The sequence below is a fragment of the Bufo gargarizans genome, chromosome 3, assembly GCF_014858855.1.
Source record: "Bufo gargarizans isolate SCDJY-AF-19 chromosome 3, ASM1485885v1, whole genome shotgun sequence".
Classification (NCBI taxonomy): domain Eukaryota; kingdom Metazoa; phylum Chordata; class Amphibia; order Anura; family Bufonidae; genus Bufo; species Bufo gargarizans.
This window is the reverse complement of record NC_058082.1, coordinates 204,111,415-204,129,291: the sequence shown is the minus strand read 5'-3', so window position 1 is coordinate 204,129,291 and position 17,877 is coordinate 204,111,415. Positions and strand designations below refer to the sequence as shown.

Below are 17,877 nucleotides of genomic sequence, written 5' to 3'. Positions count from 1 at the left end.
TACATACATACACATACATACATACATATATACACACACACACACACATATAAATAGATATAGATAGATATAAAGTTTGTCAAAAGCGTATAAATATAACAAAAATCCAAAGCAGTGAATTGCTTGTTTGCCATCTGCCCTTCGGATAATTAAAAATTTAAATTGTTACCTGTAAAACAATGATCATGGTAAAAAATAAATATACTGCAGATAGAAGTGGCTTCACATAATTCCCATCGTTCCCCAGGACATCGAAAACTGGTCTTTTTTCTCCATACTGCCATACCCAAAGTGCATGACCTAAAAGAGATTATATAATGTTATCATGGTTTGCATTTGAAGGGTATGGAATCCTCAAAATATCCTCTAGTATAAAAATAGTAAGGAAATATTAACTGGTCCAATGCATAAATCTGCTTATGTGATTATTATATCATCAGCCATACATGTGCATGCATAGGATGATGTGTTAAAAGGGTTGTCCCACTTCAGCAAGGGGCATTTATCATGTAGAGAAATTTAATACAAGACACTTACTAATGTATTGCGATTGTCCATATTGCCTCCTTTGCTGGCTAGACTTATTTTTCCATCACATTATACACTGCTCGTTTCCATGGTTACGACCACCCTGCAGTCCAGAATCTGTGGCCGTGCTTGCACACTGTAGAAAAAAAGCACTGGCCTGTGTGGTAGTCAGGACGATAGGAGCACACTTAGGCTCCATTCACACGTCCGCAGAATGGGTCCGCATCCGTTCCGCAATTTTGCGGAACGGGTGTGGACCCATTCATTCTCTATGGGGACTGAATGGATGCGGACAGCAAACAGTGTGCTGTCCGCATCCGCATTTGCGGTGCGCAGCCCCGATCTTTAGGTCCGCAACGCCGCAAAAGATAGAACATGTCCTATTCTTGTCTGCAGCTTGTGGACAAGAATAGGTATTTCTATGGGGGTGACGGGCTGGTGTGTTGCGGACCCGCAACACACCACGGACGTGTGCATGAGCCCTTAGGTCGGCGCTTTTTCCTATAGTGTGCAGGCACAGACACCTTGATTCATTTTTCCATCACATTATACACTGCTCGTTTCCATGGTTATGACCACCCTGTAATTCATCAGTGGTGGTCCTGCTAGCACACTATAGGAAAAAGCACAGGCCTCGCAGGTGGTTGAAACAGTGGGAGCACACATAGGCCTGTGCTTTTTCCAATAGTGTGCAAGCACGACCACCACTGATGAATTACAGGGTGGTCATAACCATGGAAAACGAGCAGCGTATAATGTGATGGAAAATTACAAATTCCATGGAAACAAGCAATTTACTATGTGAGACTGCCATTGGCGTGTGCAGGGAGAAGCAGCAGCGGTGGTGTGGGGATATTACGGGGGAGGGGCCCAGCGGGATAACCCCTTTAACTTTTTCTACATGAGAAATGCTATTTGCTGAAGTGACAACCCCTTTAAGTGCAACGAGGGCAGGCTCCAGCAACTCTGTGCAGCCTTGCTCCTCCTGCTTCTCTGCCAGTTCCTCCCTTTCCAAATAAGAGGACTATGCAAGAACCTGACCCCATCAATCAAGAAGGAGAGGCTGGCAGAGGAAGCAGGAAAGACAACTGTGCATAGAGTTGCTTGGGTGCATTTAACATCTCATTTGCATATGGATTAAAAGTACTTTTTCTCCACAAAGCAGCAGCAGATTACTAGGTGAAATATACCATTATTATATTTAGCTAGCCCTACAAGACATTCAACACTGACTTTTCCGGTGACAGATTCCCTTTAAATTCTATACTGTTAAAGTGTTTCGCATATATATATATATATATATATATATATATATATTTATTGTATTTAGAAATATGTTCCCAAAAATATAAAGGAATTTAATGTTGCACTAAATCATACAGACAGGAAGGTATTTGCTATTAAAAAAAAGACAAAAAACGAATTAAATAATGTGATACTTGAATGGTGAAACATGTCAGGACAGGGTGTAATGTGTTTATGAGAAACAAAGCTGTACTGATGACTTCATTTATCAGACAGGACCATGCCCATGAGAAGTGCCAGCCAACACACGATCATAGCATGGTCACACAACACAACACAGACAGGGGATGCCAACTTCTAGTGTACATGTCAGGGATTCACAGCCACGGACAGGACACTGATCCATTGCGTTCTAAATGTTTATTCGGCTGCCCGTGTTCTTCTGCTGATCGTTGGTCCACAGGAAAAATATGGAAGCATGCACCAGTTTGGTCTATTTTGTGATCATAACAAGCGCCTTATGGTTCCATGTAAAGTATGGACAACTCATGGATGCCATCCAGCCATTGTACAGAAAATTTATAAAGTTTGTATATAAAAAAAAAATATAAAAAATAAAAATAAAAATTACAAATGGTCACTGCTTTTTGTAGATGTGAAAAACGGATCAACCATGTTGAAATGTCCTAAACCTGGACTTTTGCGTTTATGGACAAATGATGCAAGGTTTTGTGTCTGCAAAACGAACACGCAGTTGTGAATAAGGGTACGGCTACATTGGTCAAGTGACAGTCGCAGCGGCCAGGATCACAGGGGTATCTCAGTGTAGCGCTGATCGCACAGAAATGAATGAGGTCGCAGGTGTGCAAGCAGTGTGCGACCCTATTCATTTCTATGGGATCGGTGCTACACTGAATGTTAGTGATCATGGCGCGACCAGTGTCACTGTAACCTCAGCCTTTAGGCTGCAATGGCACATGCATTTTTGGGCACAATTTTTCTGAACCAAAACTATATGTGGATTTAAAAGTTCATGGGACGTATAAAGGAAATACTTCTAGGTCTCCTTCCTGCAACATTCACTGCTAGATTTGGCTAAAAAACACTGCATCAAAAAACTGCATGTGTGCGATTCCAGCCTTCTGATTGTTTGTATCAATTGGAAGGTTACTTTAATGAAGATATTGGGGCACATTTATTAAGACCGACGTTTTAGACGCCGGTCTCAAACCCCAAGGCTGGCGGTGGATCTGCCGGAGTTATGAAGAGTTGTTATAAAGAGTTGCCTGGAACAGCCGTAGAAAATACATCCCCGCCAACTTTTTTTTTATTTTATTTTTAAGAGCTGGTGAGTTGAAGACTGCGGCCCAACTAGTTGTTCTGCCACAATCTGTGCCCGAAATATGCCTAATATAGACGTACTTCAGCTTAATAATAGTGAATGCATGATGTAAAAGCTACTGTCTACATGTACGTTCCTCCAGGCTGAGGCAATGTGCTAGTGACTGCCATAACACAACGTGATCAGTATAGAAATGTTTAGCTGCTGCAATAATAGAAATAACAAAGCAAATCACAGAAATCCCTAACAGAGAGGCTACTGTGTCAGTGGTCAATAATGAACGTGCTAGTCACTTTAGGGCTAAATGCGCACGATCAGGATTGCATGCGGATTTTCCGCGTGGATTTGCGTTCGGAAAATCCACACCGTAGGTCATGTACATTGTATTCTATGAGAATTTTTTCCGTGTGGATTTTGATCTGCGGTGCAGATTTTAAAATCCGCAGCATGTCAATTTATTTTATTTTTCCTGACCGGATTTTCTTCATTCACTTAGTAAAATTGCAGGGAATCCACACCAAATCCGCACGCAAATCAGCACCAATTGACGCGGATTGACCACACAGAATTGCCTGTGAACACCTTCGGATTTCAGTGCGGATTCTCCGCATATGAATCCTGAACGTGTGCATGTACCCTAACTGCTCAATGCCCGGAGTAGGTCCTACTCACATTTCCATCCGAGGAAATTATGTCATGATTTTTTTTTATAATACTTTGATTTACAACAGAATGTGCCCATGACAAGCATACAATAACCCTGCAAATGATTATTTTTATAAATCTCTGATTTAACACATCTTTCAGTGCTCTGCTACTACCATAGACTGCAGAAAACAACTTTGGTCCTATGGTGTATTTACACCAGACTGTTGTCACAATTTGCCCAACATTCTGGTAAACGCCACAAGACTGGAATGTACAAATCCACTCGAGGGTCATTTCCATTATTCCAACATTTTGCTAAGAATTTCGCCCAATATCCTAACATTTTCAAAAAATCACTGCCATTTTGAGGAGATTACAAACACCAACGCAAAAGGAAAAAAAGAGACAAAGATAAAGCTATGGGGTACGTTCACCTGTGGTGGGTACAAACTAGATTTACAGTCGCAGATTTCCGCGCAGCTAATCAGCAGACTTGTAAGGTAGAAGAAAAGAGGAGGAGATTTTAAAGAAATCTCATCCACACGCCACGTAAAAAAAAAAAAAAAAGCGGTGTAAATTGACCTGTGGTGTGGATTTGAAATCTGCAACACGTCGACTAATGCTGTGGATCTTGCCCTATGCAATGGAGAGGGTAAAACCCACAATTTCTGCAGTAAAACATGTATGTAATAAATGCGTTTTTTGCCGTGGATCCAAAGTGGACTTTTCCGTTGCATATTGAACACATTGTTAGATTAGCAATTCTTACCGATGGCAGAAAGCAGGCACATAACTAGCAGTATCAGCACACACCAGCAGACGTCTGTATTCATCTGCCTTTCCAGCTTACTACGTTTATAACGAGGTCCGTTGTTGTTTAATAAAGCTTTGGTTTCATGGCCTACAAGACATAATAATTATATACCTAAGACCCAGCTTATGAAAAAGACTTATACAAATATGGAAAATATTTATATATTGAAGCTCACCCAGCCTAAATCATGCAGTGGTGCTACAAGAACTGAATTGACCCGCCTAGTCAACAAGAGATAAAAATACTCAATTGTGATATAGTCCGAGCACTCACATACGGGCATATGGAACAATATCATAAATATGAATAAAAACATTTAATAAACACCAGAATACTATACAATATAAAAGCTGGAAGCAAAATGAACAGAAGCAAAAAAATAAAACACTCAGATAATAAAAACTCTGATTAGGGGGGCTTGGTTGGAGATATACTCTATATAGAGTGCTTGAAAGTGTGTATTTCCTAGGAGAATAAAACGTCCTGAAGACGATGAATAAAGTCAATACAACTTCAAACGGGCTAATGCATATAAAAACACCACGGATGTGCACAAATTGACTCTGAAGAAACCTGCCAGTCAGAAGGACCCACAGCAATAGTTAAATCCAAACAAAGTTCAGTAAATGTGGTGCGGTATTGGTAACCCACACGCCGAGGCGCTCCACGGCTGTGTGAGACCAACAAGACCTCAGGACAGGTAACAAGTAGTGTCGGTCTCACACAGTCGTGGGACGCCTCGGCGTGTGGGTTACCAATACCGCACTTTGTTTGGATTTAACTATTGCTGTGGGTCCTTCTGACTGGCAGGTTTCTTCAGAGTCAATTTGTGTTTTATATGCATTAGCCCGTTTGAAGTTGTATTGACTTTATTCATCGTCTTCAGGACGTTTTATTCTCCTAGGAAATACACACTTTCAAGCACAAGCACTCTATAGAGAGTACATCTCCAACCAAGCAGCCCTAATCGGAGTTTCATTATCTGAGTTTTATTTTTTGCTTCTGTTCATTTTGCTTCCAGCTTTTATATTGTATCGTATTCTGGTGTTTAGTAAATGCTTTTATTCATATTTATGATATTCGTTCCATATGCCCGTATGTGAGTGCTCGGACTATATCACAATTAAGTATATACAAATATGTGCCATCAGGCTATGTTCACTAGGCCAAAACACAGGATAGAGGAAATCGTGTCAGCAAAAATGTGCTCAAATGTAGTAAGATTCCACGTCAAACATACGTGAAATCAGCTACGTAAAAAAAAAATTAAAAAAAAATTATTCAAATGAGAAGGTGGTGCGTTTTTTCTGCACGTCACACAAAAAAACTGACGTTTGACATGCTGGAATACACCGTATATTTTAGCTGTATGAGAACAGCGATGAAGAGGGTTGTCGTGGAATAATTAGTTTTTATCCAATGCCCGCAGCCTGCCTCCTGAAATAGAAAATTCATACTTGCCTGTTCCCCGCTGTTCTAGTTGTCTGCACTTACCCCCGATGCGTCCGTGTTCTGGTCCCTGGGGCATTTACAAATCGGTGCTGCATAGGCATGGTCAGAAGATCTGCTGCAGCAGGCTTTAGCAGTGACGTGGCCACTAGCAACAAACACCACTGAAGCCAGTCATTGGCTGCAGCAGAGCAAGTGATTATGCCCATGGAACGTTGGATGCAAACACTCTGGGACCAGAACATTGATAGGCAGGAGCCAGTGTGGAGGACTGGAGCGACGAGGGGCAGGCAAGTATGCCTTTTCTGTTTCAGGAGGCAGGCTGTGGGCATTACATAAAAAGCAATTATCAGAAAACCCATTTAAGGCTACTTTCACACCAGCGTATTTGCTGGATCCGTCATGGATCAGCAAAAATGCTTCAGTCATGATAATACAACCATCCGCATCCCTTATAAACAGATTTGGCTGTATTATCTTTTAAAAAAAGCCATGCCGGATCAGTCTATAAAAACATTGTAAGTTAATTGGGGACGGATCAGTTTTCCTTTGTGTCAGAGAAAACGGATCCGTCACCATTGACTTACCTTGTGTGTCATGATGGATCCACCTTGCAAGACGCACTCAAAAACGCTGCTTGCAGCACTTGTGTGCATCGTGGGAACACAATGAAACAGAACGGACTGCATTCTGGTGCACTCCGTTCCCTTCAGCTCATTTGACAATGAATGGGGACAAAACTGAAGCGTTTTCCTCCGCTATTAAGATCCTATGACGGATCTCAATAGCGGAAAGGGAAAGCGCAGATGTGAAAGTAGCCTAAGACTCCAGTTAAGAGAAAAGCCTGCTGAACCTGATGATTTCAGTGAGAACAGCTGACTAGCTTAGGTGTGAAGGGTTGTGCTGACTCTCCCCCAGCAGCAGATGTTGGGGGAAAATATGGGTCTGACATGCTATATTTCAACATGCTCAATCCTATTTGTTCTCACAGAAGACAAGCCACCATTCAGATGTCTTGCGGTGGCTCTCTCCATTGAGAACACATGCATGCATGGCTGTACCAAGCTTACAAGGCAATTGTATAGTGGAGTATGCTGAACAAGTGTTTAGCCCACAGATATTGAAGATGTGTGGCCACCGTTAGCTCCAGCGCTTTATTATATTTGACTCATCTGTATTTTCAGAATCAAAACCCTGCAACTTCAACTGCGACCACTGCATACAAATGGAATATACACAATTACAAGAGACAAACAAAAATGGCACTTAAGACGTCAGCCTGCTTACTTAATCCAAAGTTTATGGTCCAAGAAGTGCAATACATACTACAAGACTACAGACAACATCAAAGGACTTCTCAGGGACTGATTTCCAATGGCCACCAGTAACCTGTTCCAGAATGTAGGCAGGACTGGTTGCCGTAATTTTCAGAGTTGCCTAGGGAGGGTGAAGGGAATCACTACACTCTGGCACTTGATTATACCACATGTTGGTAAGCTACCTTTCAGGCTGCTCAGCCATGATGGCATATGGTAGACAGGATCCCATCATTACCCGCTATGGTAGAGCAGTGTAGTCTGTAGTGAGTCCCATGCACCCCCACCCCCCAAGCAGTTCTGCAATAAATGGCAACCAGTCCTGTTTACATTCTGGGAAAGGTTGTGGTGGCCATTTTAAATCATTACCGGAGAAGCTCTTTCGTGATTTATATCCCACTGATATAATGTATATGAGCCTTTACGTCTTCTACTATATGCGCTTTTAGTAGACGACTATGGAAAGGGGCTTGGTGAGAAGAAATAGGTAGCTATATGGAGAAAAAGGCATTATTAGGGATGAGATATATTACAAAGTTTCTTATAATCACTTGTACTACTGAGTTGTGCAAAACACCATTAAGTATTTTATCTGGATGACTACATAGATTACCACATTTAACTAGTGGAAACATTGGAAGAAATCAGTACCTGCATAGACAACTATTCCAGAGACAACTTCTGTGTTTCTAAGTGTACATCCTCTTAACAGAAGATTCTCCTTGTAAAGACCAGATTTCTTCCCATTTTTATGGATCCTGCAGAAAAAGAAAGTCAGCTTTTAAACAAAACAGCAAACTGATGTGGCAGAGTTATCTAGCTGGAGACATCGGTATCCATCTTCCGTTACAGACATTTGACTTTGCTATAAAAGTTTGCACCAATGGCGGGTATACATAAATCAGAAAATAATACAATACTAAGCAGAAAAAACAAGTTACACTGTCCCTTTGCCTCCTGATTGCAGTGTTTACCATAAAACGTCCCTATTCTTGTTTCCTTTAAGGAAACAAGACGTGCCTTAAAGGGATTCTGTCAGCAGATCTGTACCTATGAAACTGGCTGACCTGTTACATGTGTGCTTGGCAGCTGAAGGCACCTGTGTTGCTCTCAGGTTCATATGTGCCCGCATTGCTGAGAAAAATTATGTTGAAATATATGCAAATGAGCCTCTATGAGCAACGGGCTCATCTGTCTCTAACGACAACGTAACCATGGAAACGAGCAGAGTATAATGTGATGGAAAAATGAATCCAGCCAGCAAAGGAGGCAATATGGATAATGCCAATACATTAGTGCCTTGTAGTACCTTCCTCTACATGATAAATGCCACTGCTGAAGTGAGACAACCCCTTTAATTCACATGAACTGCTAATCAGACGCTATTAGTTTGTTTTGATATGAGTTTTTCACACTTCTAATCTCTGTTCAGCCAAGTCATCCAAAGTTCAGTCTTGATTTTCTGCAGATCCATAAAACTTTTCCAGGAACTAGCATTGCTATATATGTGGATGGTGGGCGTAATTACAAACATATCTACTTTCCAACAATACTGTTAGCTTGTGTTGGTCCTAGCACCACGCTAAAAGTCACCCCTCCCCACGCAATTGTTCTAGAGGATATATTTCTCAGGACAATCTGTCCATCATAAAGATTTGATGCATCTTGGATGGGGTGGAAGACATTGTTAGGAATCTCATCCTTCTGCATTGGGCATACAAAACATATTGGGCCAATTTACCAATAGCGTTTACTTTTTAGACTGATAAATCTGGCACAGTTTGACAGTTCTCCCACTGGTTTTGTCTTTATTTTGGAGTAAATGGTGACTTTTCTGTCCATTTAGTTACAAATATATCAATAGTCTGCAACAGACCAATGTTATTTTTTTTTACTCCTGCTAAAGTCACTTTCAGAAATCAGCTGTTTGTGAGATTTCCTGCGGCGTTCAATGGTTTTTGGTCTTATTTATCATGGGGATGGTCTCAAAAAATTGTCTCAGCCGCTCTCCACTCCTGACCTGTCTTAAGCTACTTTCACACTTGCAGCAGAGTGATCCGGCAAGCAGTTCCGGCAAAACGTATGCCAACTGATGGCATTAGTAAGACTGATCAGGATCCTGATCAGTCTTAAAAATGCCTGGTCAAAAAAATGCATTGAAATGCTGGATCCGCCTTTTCGGTGTCATCTGGCAAAACGGATCCGACATTTATTTTTTTTCACCTTTCTTTCAGTCTGCGCAGACTGGAAGGACGGATCCGGCATTCCGGTATTTGGAATGCCGGATCCGGCACTAATACATTCCTATGAGAAAAAAAGTCCGGATCCGGCAAGTCTTCAATTTTTTCCGCCAACGATCAAACCGTAGCATGCAGAGGTTTTATCTTTTGCTTGATCAGTCAAAATGACTGAACTGAAGACATCCTGAACGGATTACTCTCCATTCAGAATGCATAGGGATAATCCTGATCAGTTATTTTCCGGTATCGAGCCCCTAGGACGGAACTCTATGCCGGAAAATAAAAACGCTAGTGTGAAAGTAGCCTTAGCTGTAGCAGGTGAAAAGTAAATTGCCCTTTTCATGATCCCGATAGGCACGCTCGTTAGCGATGATCTGATGGTGTAAATGTACCACCGATTACACCATGAATGAGCAAAATACCTGTTCATCGGGTAATTCGATCGTTTGTGCGCACACAAAAATCATAGTTTACTGGCAGTAGATCATGGGGTCTAATCACAGTCTACTGCCGGCAAACGAGTTAGTAAGGGGAAAAGCAATGGCAATAGTGATCACTCTGCATGTAATAGCAGCCATGTCCCCCGATGACTAGCAGGCGATTGTCGGGAAGGAACGCTTCAGACTGTCAGAGTTTGCCTGGCTAGATTAAACGAGTACATTTTATAAATTTGTCTCACCGACTGTTTGCACAAATAGACACATTTTAAAAAGGTAAAACTACAAACTGTCCAGTTGATAAATCAGTGCCTGTCTTTTTCTTGTTTATTGTAAAATATGCAATGGTTTAAAAAAATATATAAAAATAAAAAATTGTAATGCGACGCCAGCCTTAGGGCTCATGCCCGTTCCATGTATTGGGGACCACAAATGCACAGGCACCATCTGTGTGGCTGGTGCACACCCATTCAACTTGTGTTTTTTCTATTTTTTGGCGGTGTGGAGGCCTGAACAGATAACTCACTAAAGCACTCCGTAGTGCTTCTATGGGGTTCGGTGCCTCTGTTCTGCACTGCACCTTCCAGACCCATTCAAGTGAATGGGTCTGCATCCGTGATGTGGTGAACAAATGGCTGGTGCCTGTATATTGTGAACCTGCTATTAAAGGGCACCGGCCAACAACGGTCATGTGCATGAGCCCTCAGGGCTCATTCAGACCACTGTCTGAATGGGTCAGCATTCGTTCTGCAGTTTTGCAGAACAGGTTCCGACCCATTCATTTAAATGAGGCAGCAAAAGATGCAGACAGCACACTGTGTACTGTCCGCATCGGAAGTTCCGTTCTGCAGTCCAGCAAAAAACATAGAGCATGTCCTATTCTTGTCTGCATTTGCGGACGAGAATAGGCATTTTCTATCAGAGTGCTAATCATGTGCGGTCTGCAAAATACGTAACGCACACGGGCCGGTATCGGACTACGGCAGTCTGAATGAGCCCTTAGACTATGTTTTTCCTCACTGCTAGTTCCTGGAGAAATTTTGGTGCACAGTGTCAAATAATGGGGCACACCCACTTCACAATGAAGCTACTCGTGATGTGGACAATAAGGACATACCCTAAAGAGATTTTGGAAGGCAACAAAATATATTGTGCATTATGGATGGAAAATCTCACATATTCTTTTAAAAAAAAAGATACTCACATGTAACCACGAAATCTGCTCAAATCATTATTTGGTTTCTCACATTCAATAACACTGTTAAACTTCATAGGATCAAACTCGGATTCCTGAAACAAAAGCAGAACACGCAGATGTTCAGCAGGCAAATGATGTGTGAAAACAGAAGCATGGAGGACCAGGGCTCCATTAATCGTAGAAGAGCGAGCTGGCTTCCTTCCGAGCAGATCTTATTTTTAGGCTCCTGTACGTTCTGATGTCTGGGTTTCTCTATTTGAACACTATGTAAACAAGAGGACCTGAAATAGAGACGGGCAGCAGGAAATGCCACTTTTGTTCTAGTCTTCCCAAATTCCACAGTAAAAAAGTAACAATCATCTACAAATACAGCAAACTCACGTAGTCAGCTCCTAGATGAACGAACGGTAATTTTCTCAGAAACACAAGACATGCATTTACCTTCCGGAAGCTTTTATCGCTTATTCATATTCTTCTCATACAAATTTCTACAATGGGTCAATTTGCTCGCTACGAGTATGTGGGTGATGCCAAAAGCCACAGAATAAAGGTTAGTAATAGCCAACTGTGTGACAGCGCCTGAGCAGACGCATCACGTGGATCCGCTCAGGTGGTTGAACATTACTATGTTGCTCATCACAATGTAGGATAGGAGATGCTGATTAACACTAATAAGGTACGCCTCCTAAAAACAATTGCCTGACACTACGTTGCACATGATCATATTCTTGGTGTGTCTGATCTGCAGTTTGAGGCTACCACAAAGAACAAACGGCCCCCCAATATCAGCGTGAGGGAGCTGCAAAAGATGCGGACAGCACACAGTGTGTTGTCCGCATCTGCCCTTCCGGTCCGCGGCCCCGGAAAAAAAATAGAACATGTCCTATTCTTGTCCGCAGACACTGACAAGAAAAGGAATTTATATTATAGTGCCGGACATGTGCGGTCCGCAAAATGCAGAACGCACATGACCGCTGTCCGTGTTTTGCGGATCCGCGAATGGACCCTAAAGATTATTACATTTTAAATATTAGGGATGTGTGGCTTTTTTATATAGTCCTTTTCTACTGTACACTACACCATACCATACTAGTAACATCTTACATTGATGAGGACTAAAGACCGAGTAAGAATATTAATATACAAAGCTGGAGCTCCATATGCTTTACCATTCTGGCATTGTTAAAATGAACTGAGGTCTGACCACAAGCCTTTATACTAATCTAATAGTTTATATCACTCATTTCTGTGCCTATTTGTAATACCAATATGGTATTCCATACAAATTAGGGCAATAAAGTGCAACCTATTATATTATTTGTACTGTACGGACTATTTCAAATGACAGTCGTGTCACATTTCATACAGGCAAAGCTATCTGAAATATGGAGGCAATAGTTCCAATTGCTGCTGACGTTAGCAAAGTCACCCTAGCGTCTCCACAAGGTGGGAGTTTATCTGATTCTCAGAGTAACTGCTCATTTTACTAACAAGTAGAATACAAAATGCTGATACGGCTGGTAGGACACTAAACCCGTACCCTGGGATTTACTCTGCAAAGACTTTCCCATGGAACGCAAAACATCCCTGCCAACATTTGTCACACTATTTTCCAAAACACTCTTCCCAGTAACTTCACCATTTTGGTTAATCCAGTTTAAATTCCTACTATTTGATCATGACACAAGAGTCAAATAATGTATTAACATAACTTGTAGGATTTAGGAATGCATTTCACCAAGGGTAGGTTCCTTTTAACCGATCACGCTGGAATCTGCCGTTCACCGCCAGACCGCATTGACTATAATGGGATCTGTCTGCCTTCCCAAAAAATAAAAAATAATAATCACTGCATGCATTAGTTTTTGTCTGGCTGAAACCTGGCACTCATGCCCGAAAGTGGCCGGATCCATTATAGTCAATTTAGTCTGGCAGTTAATGGCAGTATCGGGCTGGCTTTGCAGGTTGTCTTGGTGGTCTGCCGGATCAGTTAAAACGGAGGTGTGAACCTACCCAAAGATTCCATCAAAAATGTGGAACAAAAAAGCGCCCCATATTGCATTATTTTGTACAATGCAATGCCGGGTGGCATGAATTAAACCCAAAGGACTCCATTCTAAATCATTAGTTCCAATCCTCTCGCCCACTTGACGTCAACTATGTTGAGCTCATGAGACGCAGTAAGGTCCCTGGTTACCAAGACATGACGTTGCACCCTCCTGAAGGAGCATGTAAGGTCAGCTTGGTACAGTTTACACAGACACCTCCTTTCCACGCGGGCACAGAGAGGCAACAAGCTGAGAGAGACTTTTCACTGCTGCAGTGAAAACAGCGCCGTCTCAGCCCAGGTATCTGCCACCAGCTTCTCGTTTGATATAAGCCTGGTCCGCTAACGGGATTATATAGGGTGAGAAACCAACCCGCGGTAGCTTCTAACTAGGCCGAAACACGGACGTGGGGGATTCGTGATCGAGATACAAGACACCACAAGATCTAATATATAAAGCTGAGTGTATGTGTGTGCGCGTGTGTGTGTCTCTCCACTAAAGGAAGTCGCATTTACAATCACAAAATTTGGCACACAGGTACATCAGGTGTCCAGGAAGGTTTTAGAGCAGGTCTCAGCTCTCTAGGACGTACCATTCGAGATATTCCCCAAAAATGCTTTTGCCAATAGAAGCTTGTAGGTCCTTCAGCCTCCACATACAGTTTTACTACAGGTTTCCATAACAACCCAGCCATTTTTCTTCACTGGTGTAGACGAGTTTTAACCACCTCCCGACCGCTGTACGCGTATATGCGTCCGGGAGGTGGTTGCTTTATTCCTCCTGGACGCATATACGCGTCTTCTCGCGAGATTTCCTGTGAACGCGCGCGCACAGGCGCGCGCGCTCACAGGAACGGAAGGTAAGCGAGTGGATCTCCAGCCTGCCAGCGGCGATCGCTCGCTGGCAGGCTGGAGATCCGAATTTTTTAACCCCTAACAGGTATATTAGACGCTGTTTTCATAACAGCGTCTAATATACCTCCTACCTGGTCCTCTGGTGGTCCCTTTTGTTAGGATCGACCACCAGAGGACTCAGGTAGGTCAGTACAGTCGCACCAAACACCACACTACACTACACTACACCCCCCGTCACTTATTAACCCCTTATAAAACCCTGATCACCCATGATCACCCCATATAAACTCCCTGATCACCCCCCTGTCATTGATCACCGCCCTGTCATTGATCACCGCCCTGTCATTGATCACCGCCCTGTCATTGATCACCGCCCTGTCATTGATCACCGCCCTGTCATTGATCACCGCCCTGTCAGGCTCCGTTCAGACGTCCGTATGATTTTTACGGATCCACGGATACATGGATCGGATCCGCAAAAAGCATACGGACGTCTGAATGGAGCCTTACCGGGGGGTGATCAATGACAGGCGGGTGATCACCCATATACACTCCCTGATCACCCCCTGTCATTGATCACCCCCCTGTAAGGCTCCATTCAGACGTCCGCATGATTTTTACGGATCCGATCCATGTATCCATGGATCCGTAAAAATCATGCGGACGTCTGATTGGAGCCTTACAGGGGGGGTGATCAGTGACAGGGGGGTGATCACCCTGATCACCCCCTGTCATTGATAACCCCCCTGTAAGGCTCCATTCAGACGTCCGCATGATTTTTACGGATCCATGGATCGGATCCGTAAAAATCATGCGGACGTCTGAATGGAGCCTTACAGGGGGGGTGATCAGTGACAGGGGGGTGATCACCCTGATCACCCCCTGTCATTGATAACCCCCCTTTAAGGCTCCATTCAGACGTCCGCATGTGTTTTGCGGATCCGATCCATGGATCCGTAAAAATTATACGGACGTCTGAATGGAGCCTTACCAGGGGGGTGATCAATGACAGGGGGGTGATCCGGGAGTCTATATGGGTGATTACCCCCCTGTCATTGATCACCCCCCTGTCATTGATCACCCCCCCTGTCATTGATCCACCCCCCCCTGTCATTGATCCACCCCCCCCTGTCATTGATCCACCCCCCCCTGTCATTGATCCACCCCCCCCCTGTAAGGCTCCATTCAGACATTTTTTTTGGCACAAGTTAGCGGAAATTTTTTGTTTGTTTTTGTTTTTCTTACTAAGTCTCATATTCTACTAACTTGTGTCAAAAAATAAAATCTCACATGACTCACCATACCCCTCACGGAATCCAAATGCGTAAACATTTTTAGACATTTATATTCCAGACTTCTTCTCACGCTTTAGGGCCCCTAAAAAGCCAGGGCAGTATAAATACCCCACATGTGACCCCATTTCGGAAAGAAGACACCCCAAGGTATTCGCTGAGGGGCATATTGAGTCCATGAAAGATTGAAATTTTTGTTTTAAGTTAGCGGAAAGTGAGACTTTGTGAGAAAAAAACAAAAAAAAAAAATCAATTTCCGCTAACTTATGCAAAAAAAATAAAAAATTCTAGGAACTCGTCAGGCCCCTCATTGAATACCTTGGGGTGTCTTCTTTCCAAAGTGGGGTCACATGTGGGGTATTTATACTGCCCTGGCTTTTTAGGGGCCCGAAAGTGTGAGAAGAAGTCTGGGATCCAAATGTCTAAAAATGCCCTCCTAAAAGGAATTTGGGCCCCTTTGCGCATCTAGGCTGCAAAAAAGTGTCACACATCTGGTATCGCCGTACTCAGGAGAAGCTGGGGAATGTGTTTTGGGGTGTCATTTTACATATACCCATGCTGGGTGAGAAAAATATCTTGGTCAAATGCCAACTTTGTATAAAAAAATAGGAAAAGTTGTCTTTTGCCAAGATATTTCTCTCACCCAGCATGGGTATATGTAAAATGGCACCCCAAAACACATTCCCCAACTTCTCCTGAGTACGGCGATACCAGATGTGTGACACTTTTTTGCAGCCAAGGTGGGCAAAGGGGCACATATTCCAAAGTGCACCTTTCGGATTTCACAGGCCATTTTTTACAGATTTTGATTGCAAGGTACTTCTCACACATTTGGGCCCCTAAATTGCCAGGGCAGTATAACTATGCCACAAGTGACCCCATTTTGGAAAGAATACACCCCAAGGTATTTCGTGAGGGGCACGGCGAGTTCCTAGAATTTTTTATTTTTTGTCACAAGTTAGCGGAAAATGATGATTTTTCTTTTTTTTTCTTTTTTCCTTACAAAGTCTCATATTCCACTAACTTGCGACAAAAAATAAAAGATTCTAGGAACTCGCCATGCCCCTCACGGAATACCTTGGGGTGTCTTCTTTCCAAAATGGGGTCACTTGTGGCGTAGTTATACTGCCCTGGCAATTTAGGGGCCCAAATGTGTGAGAAGAACTTTGCAATCAAAATGTGTAAAAAATGACCGGTGAAATCCAAAAGGTGCACTTTGGAATATGTGCCCCTTTGCCCACCTTGGCAGCAAAAAAGTGTTACACATCTGGTATCGCCGTACTCAGGAGAAGTTGGGGAATGTGTTTTGGGGTGTCATTTTACATATACCCATGCTGGGTGAGAAAAATATCTTGGTCAAATGCCAACTTTGTATAAAAAAATAGGAAAAGTTGTCTTTTGCCAAGATATTTCTCTCACCCAGCATGGTTATATGTAAAATGGCACCCCAAAACACATTCCCCAACTTCTCCTGAGCACGGCAATACCAGATGTGTGACACTTTTTTGCAGCCAAGGTGGGCAAAGGGGCACATATTCCAAAGTGCACCTTTCGGATTTCACAGGCCATTTTTTACAGATTTTGATTGCAAGGTACTTCTCACACATTTGGGCCCCTAAATTGCCAGGGCAGTATAACTATGCCACAAGTGACCCCATTTTGGAAAGAAGACACCCCAAGGTATTCCATGAGGGGCACGGCGAGTTCCTAGAATTTTTTATTTTTTGTCACAAGTTAGCGGAAAATGATGATTTTTCTTTTTTTTTCTTTTTTCCTTACAAAGTCTCATATTCCACTAACTTGCGACAAAAAATAAAAGATTCTAGGAACTCGCCATGCCCCTCACGGAATACCTTGGGGTGTCTTCTTTCCAAAATGGGGTCACTTGTGGCGTAGTTATACTGCCCTGGCAATTTAGGGGCCCAAATGTGTGAGAAGAACTTTGCAATCAAAATGTGTAAAAAATGACCGGTGAAATCCAAAAGGTGCACTTTGGAATATGTGCCCCTTTGCCCACCTTGGCAGCAAAAAAGTGTGACACACCTGGTATCGCCGTACTCAGGAGAAGTTGGGGAATGTGTTTTGGGGTGTCATTTTACATATACCCATGCTGGGTGAGAAAAATATCTTGGTCAAATGCCAACTTTGTATAAAAAAATGGGAAAAGTTGTCTTTTGCCAAGATATTTCTCTCATCCAGCATGGGTATATGTAAAATGACACCCCAAAACACATTCCCCAACTTCTCCTGAGTACGGCGATACCAGATGTGTCACACTTTTTTGCTGCCAAGGTGGGCAAAGGGGCACATATTCCAAAGTGCACCTTTCAGATTTTGCAGGCCATTTTTTACACATTTTGATTGCAAGGTACTTCTCACACATTTCGGCCCCTAAATTGCCAGGGCAGTATAACTACCCCACAAGTGACCCCATTTTGGAAAGAAGACACCCCAAGGTATTCCGTG

At 42.8% G+C, this 17,877-nt stretch overlaps 1 protein-coding gene across 1 annotated transcript in view; it reads right to left on the bottom strand.

Annotated features, from left to right (window-relative positions):
- Positions 1-17,877, bottom strand: part of ATP10A (ATPase phospholipid transporting 10A (putative)) — a 143,540-nt gene that overhangs the window by 37,987 nt on the left and 87,676 nt on the right. Inside the window, exons 3-6 of the mRNA XM_044285217.1 lie at positions 11,224-11,309; positions 7,994-8,100; positions 4,533-4,664; positions 170-300 (exon numbers count right to left, since the gene is read on the bottom strand). Coding sequence (XP_044141152.1) covers positions 170-300; positions 4,533-4,664; positions 7,994-8,100; positions 11,224-11,309 — 456 coding nt within the window. The remainder of the gene's footprint in view (positions 1-169; positions 301-4,532; positions 4,665-7,993; positions 8,101-11,223; positions 11,310-17,877) is intronic.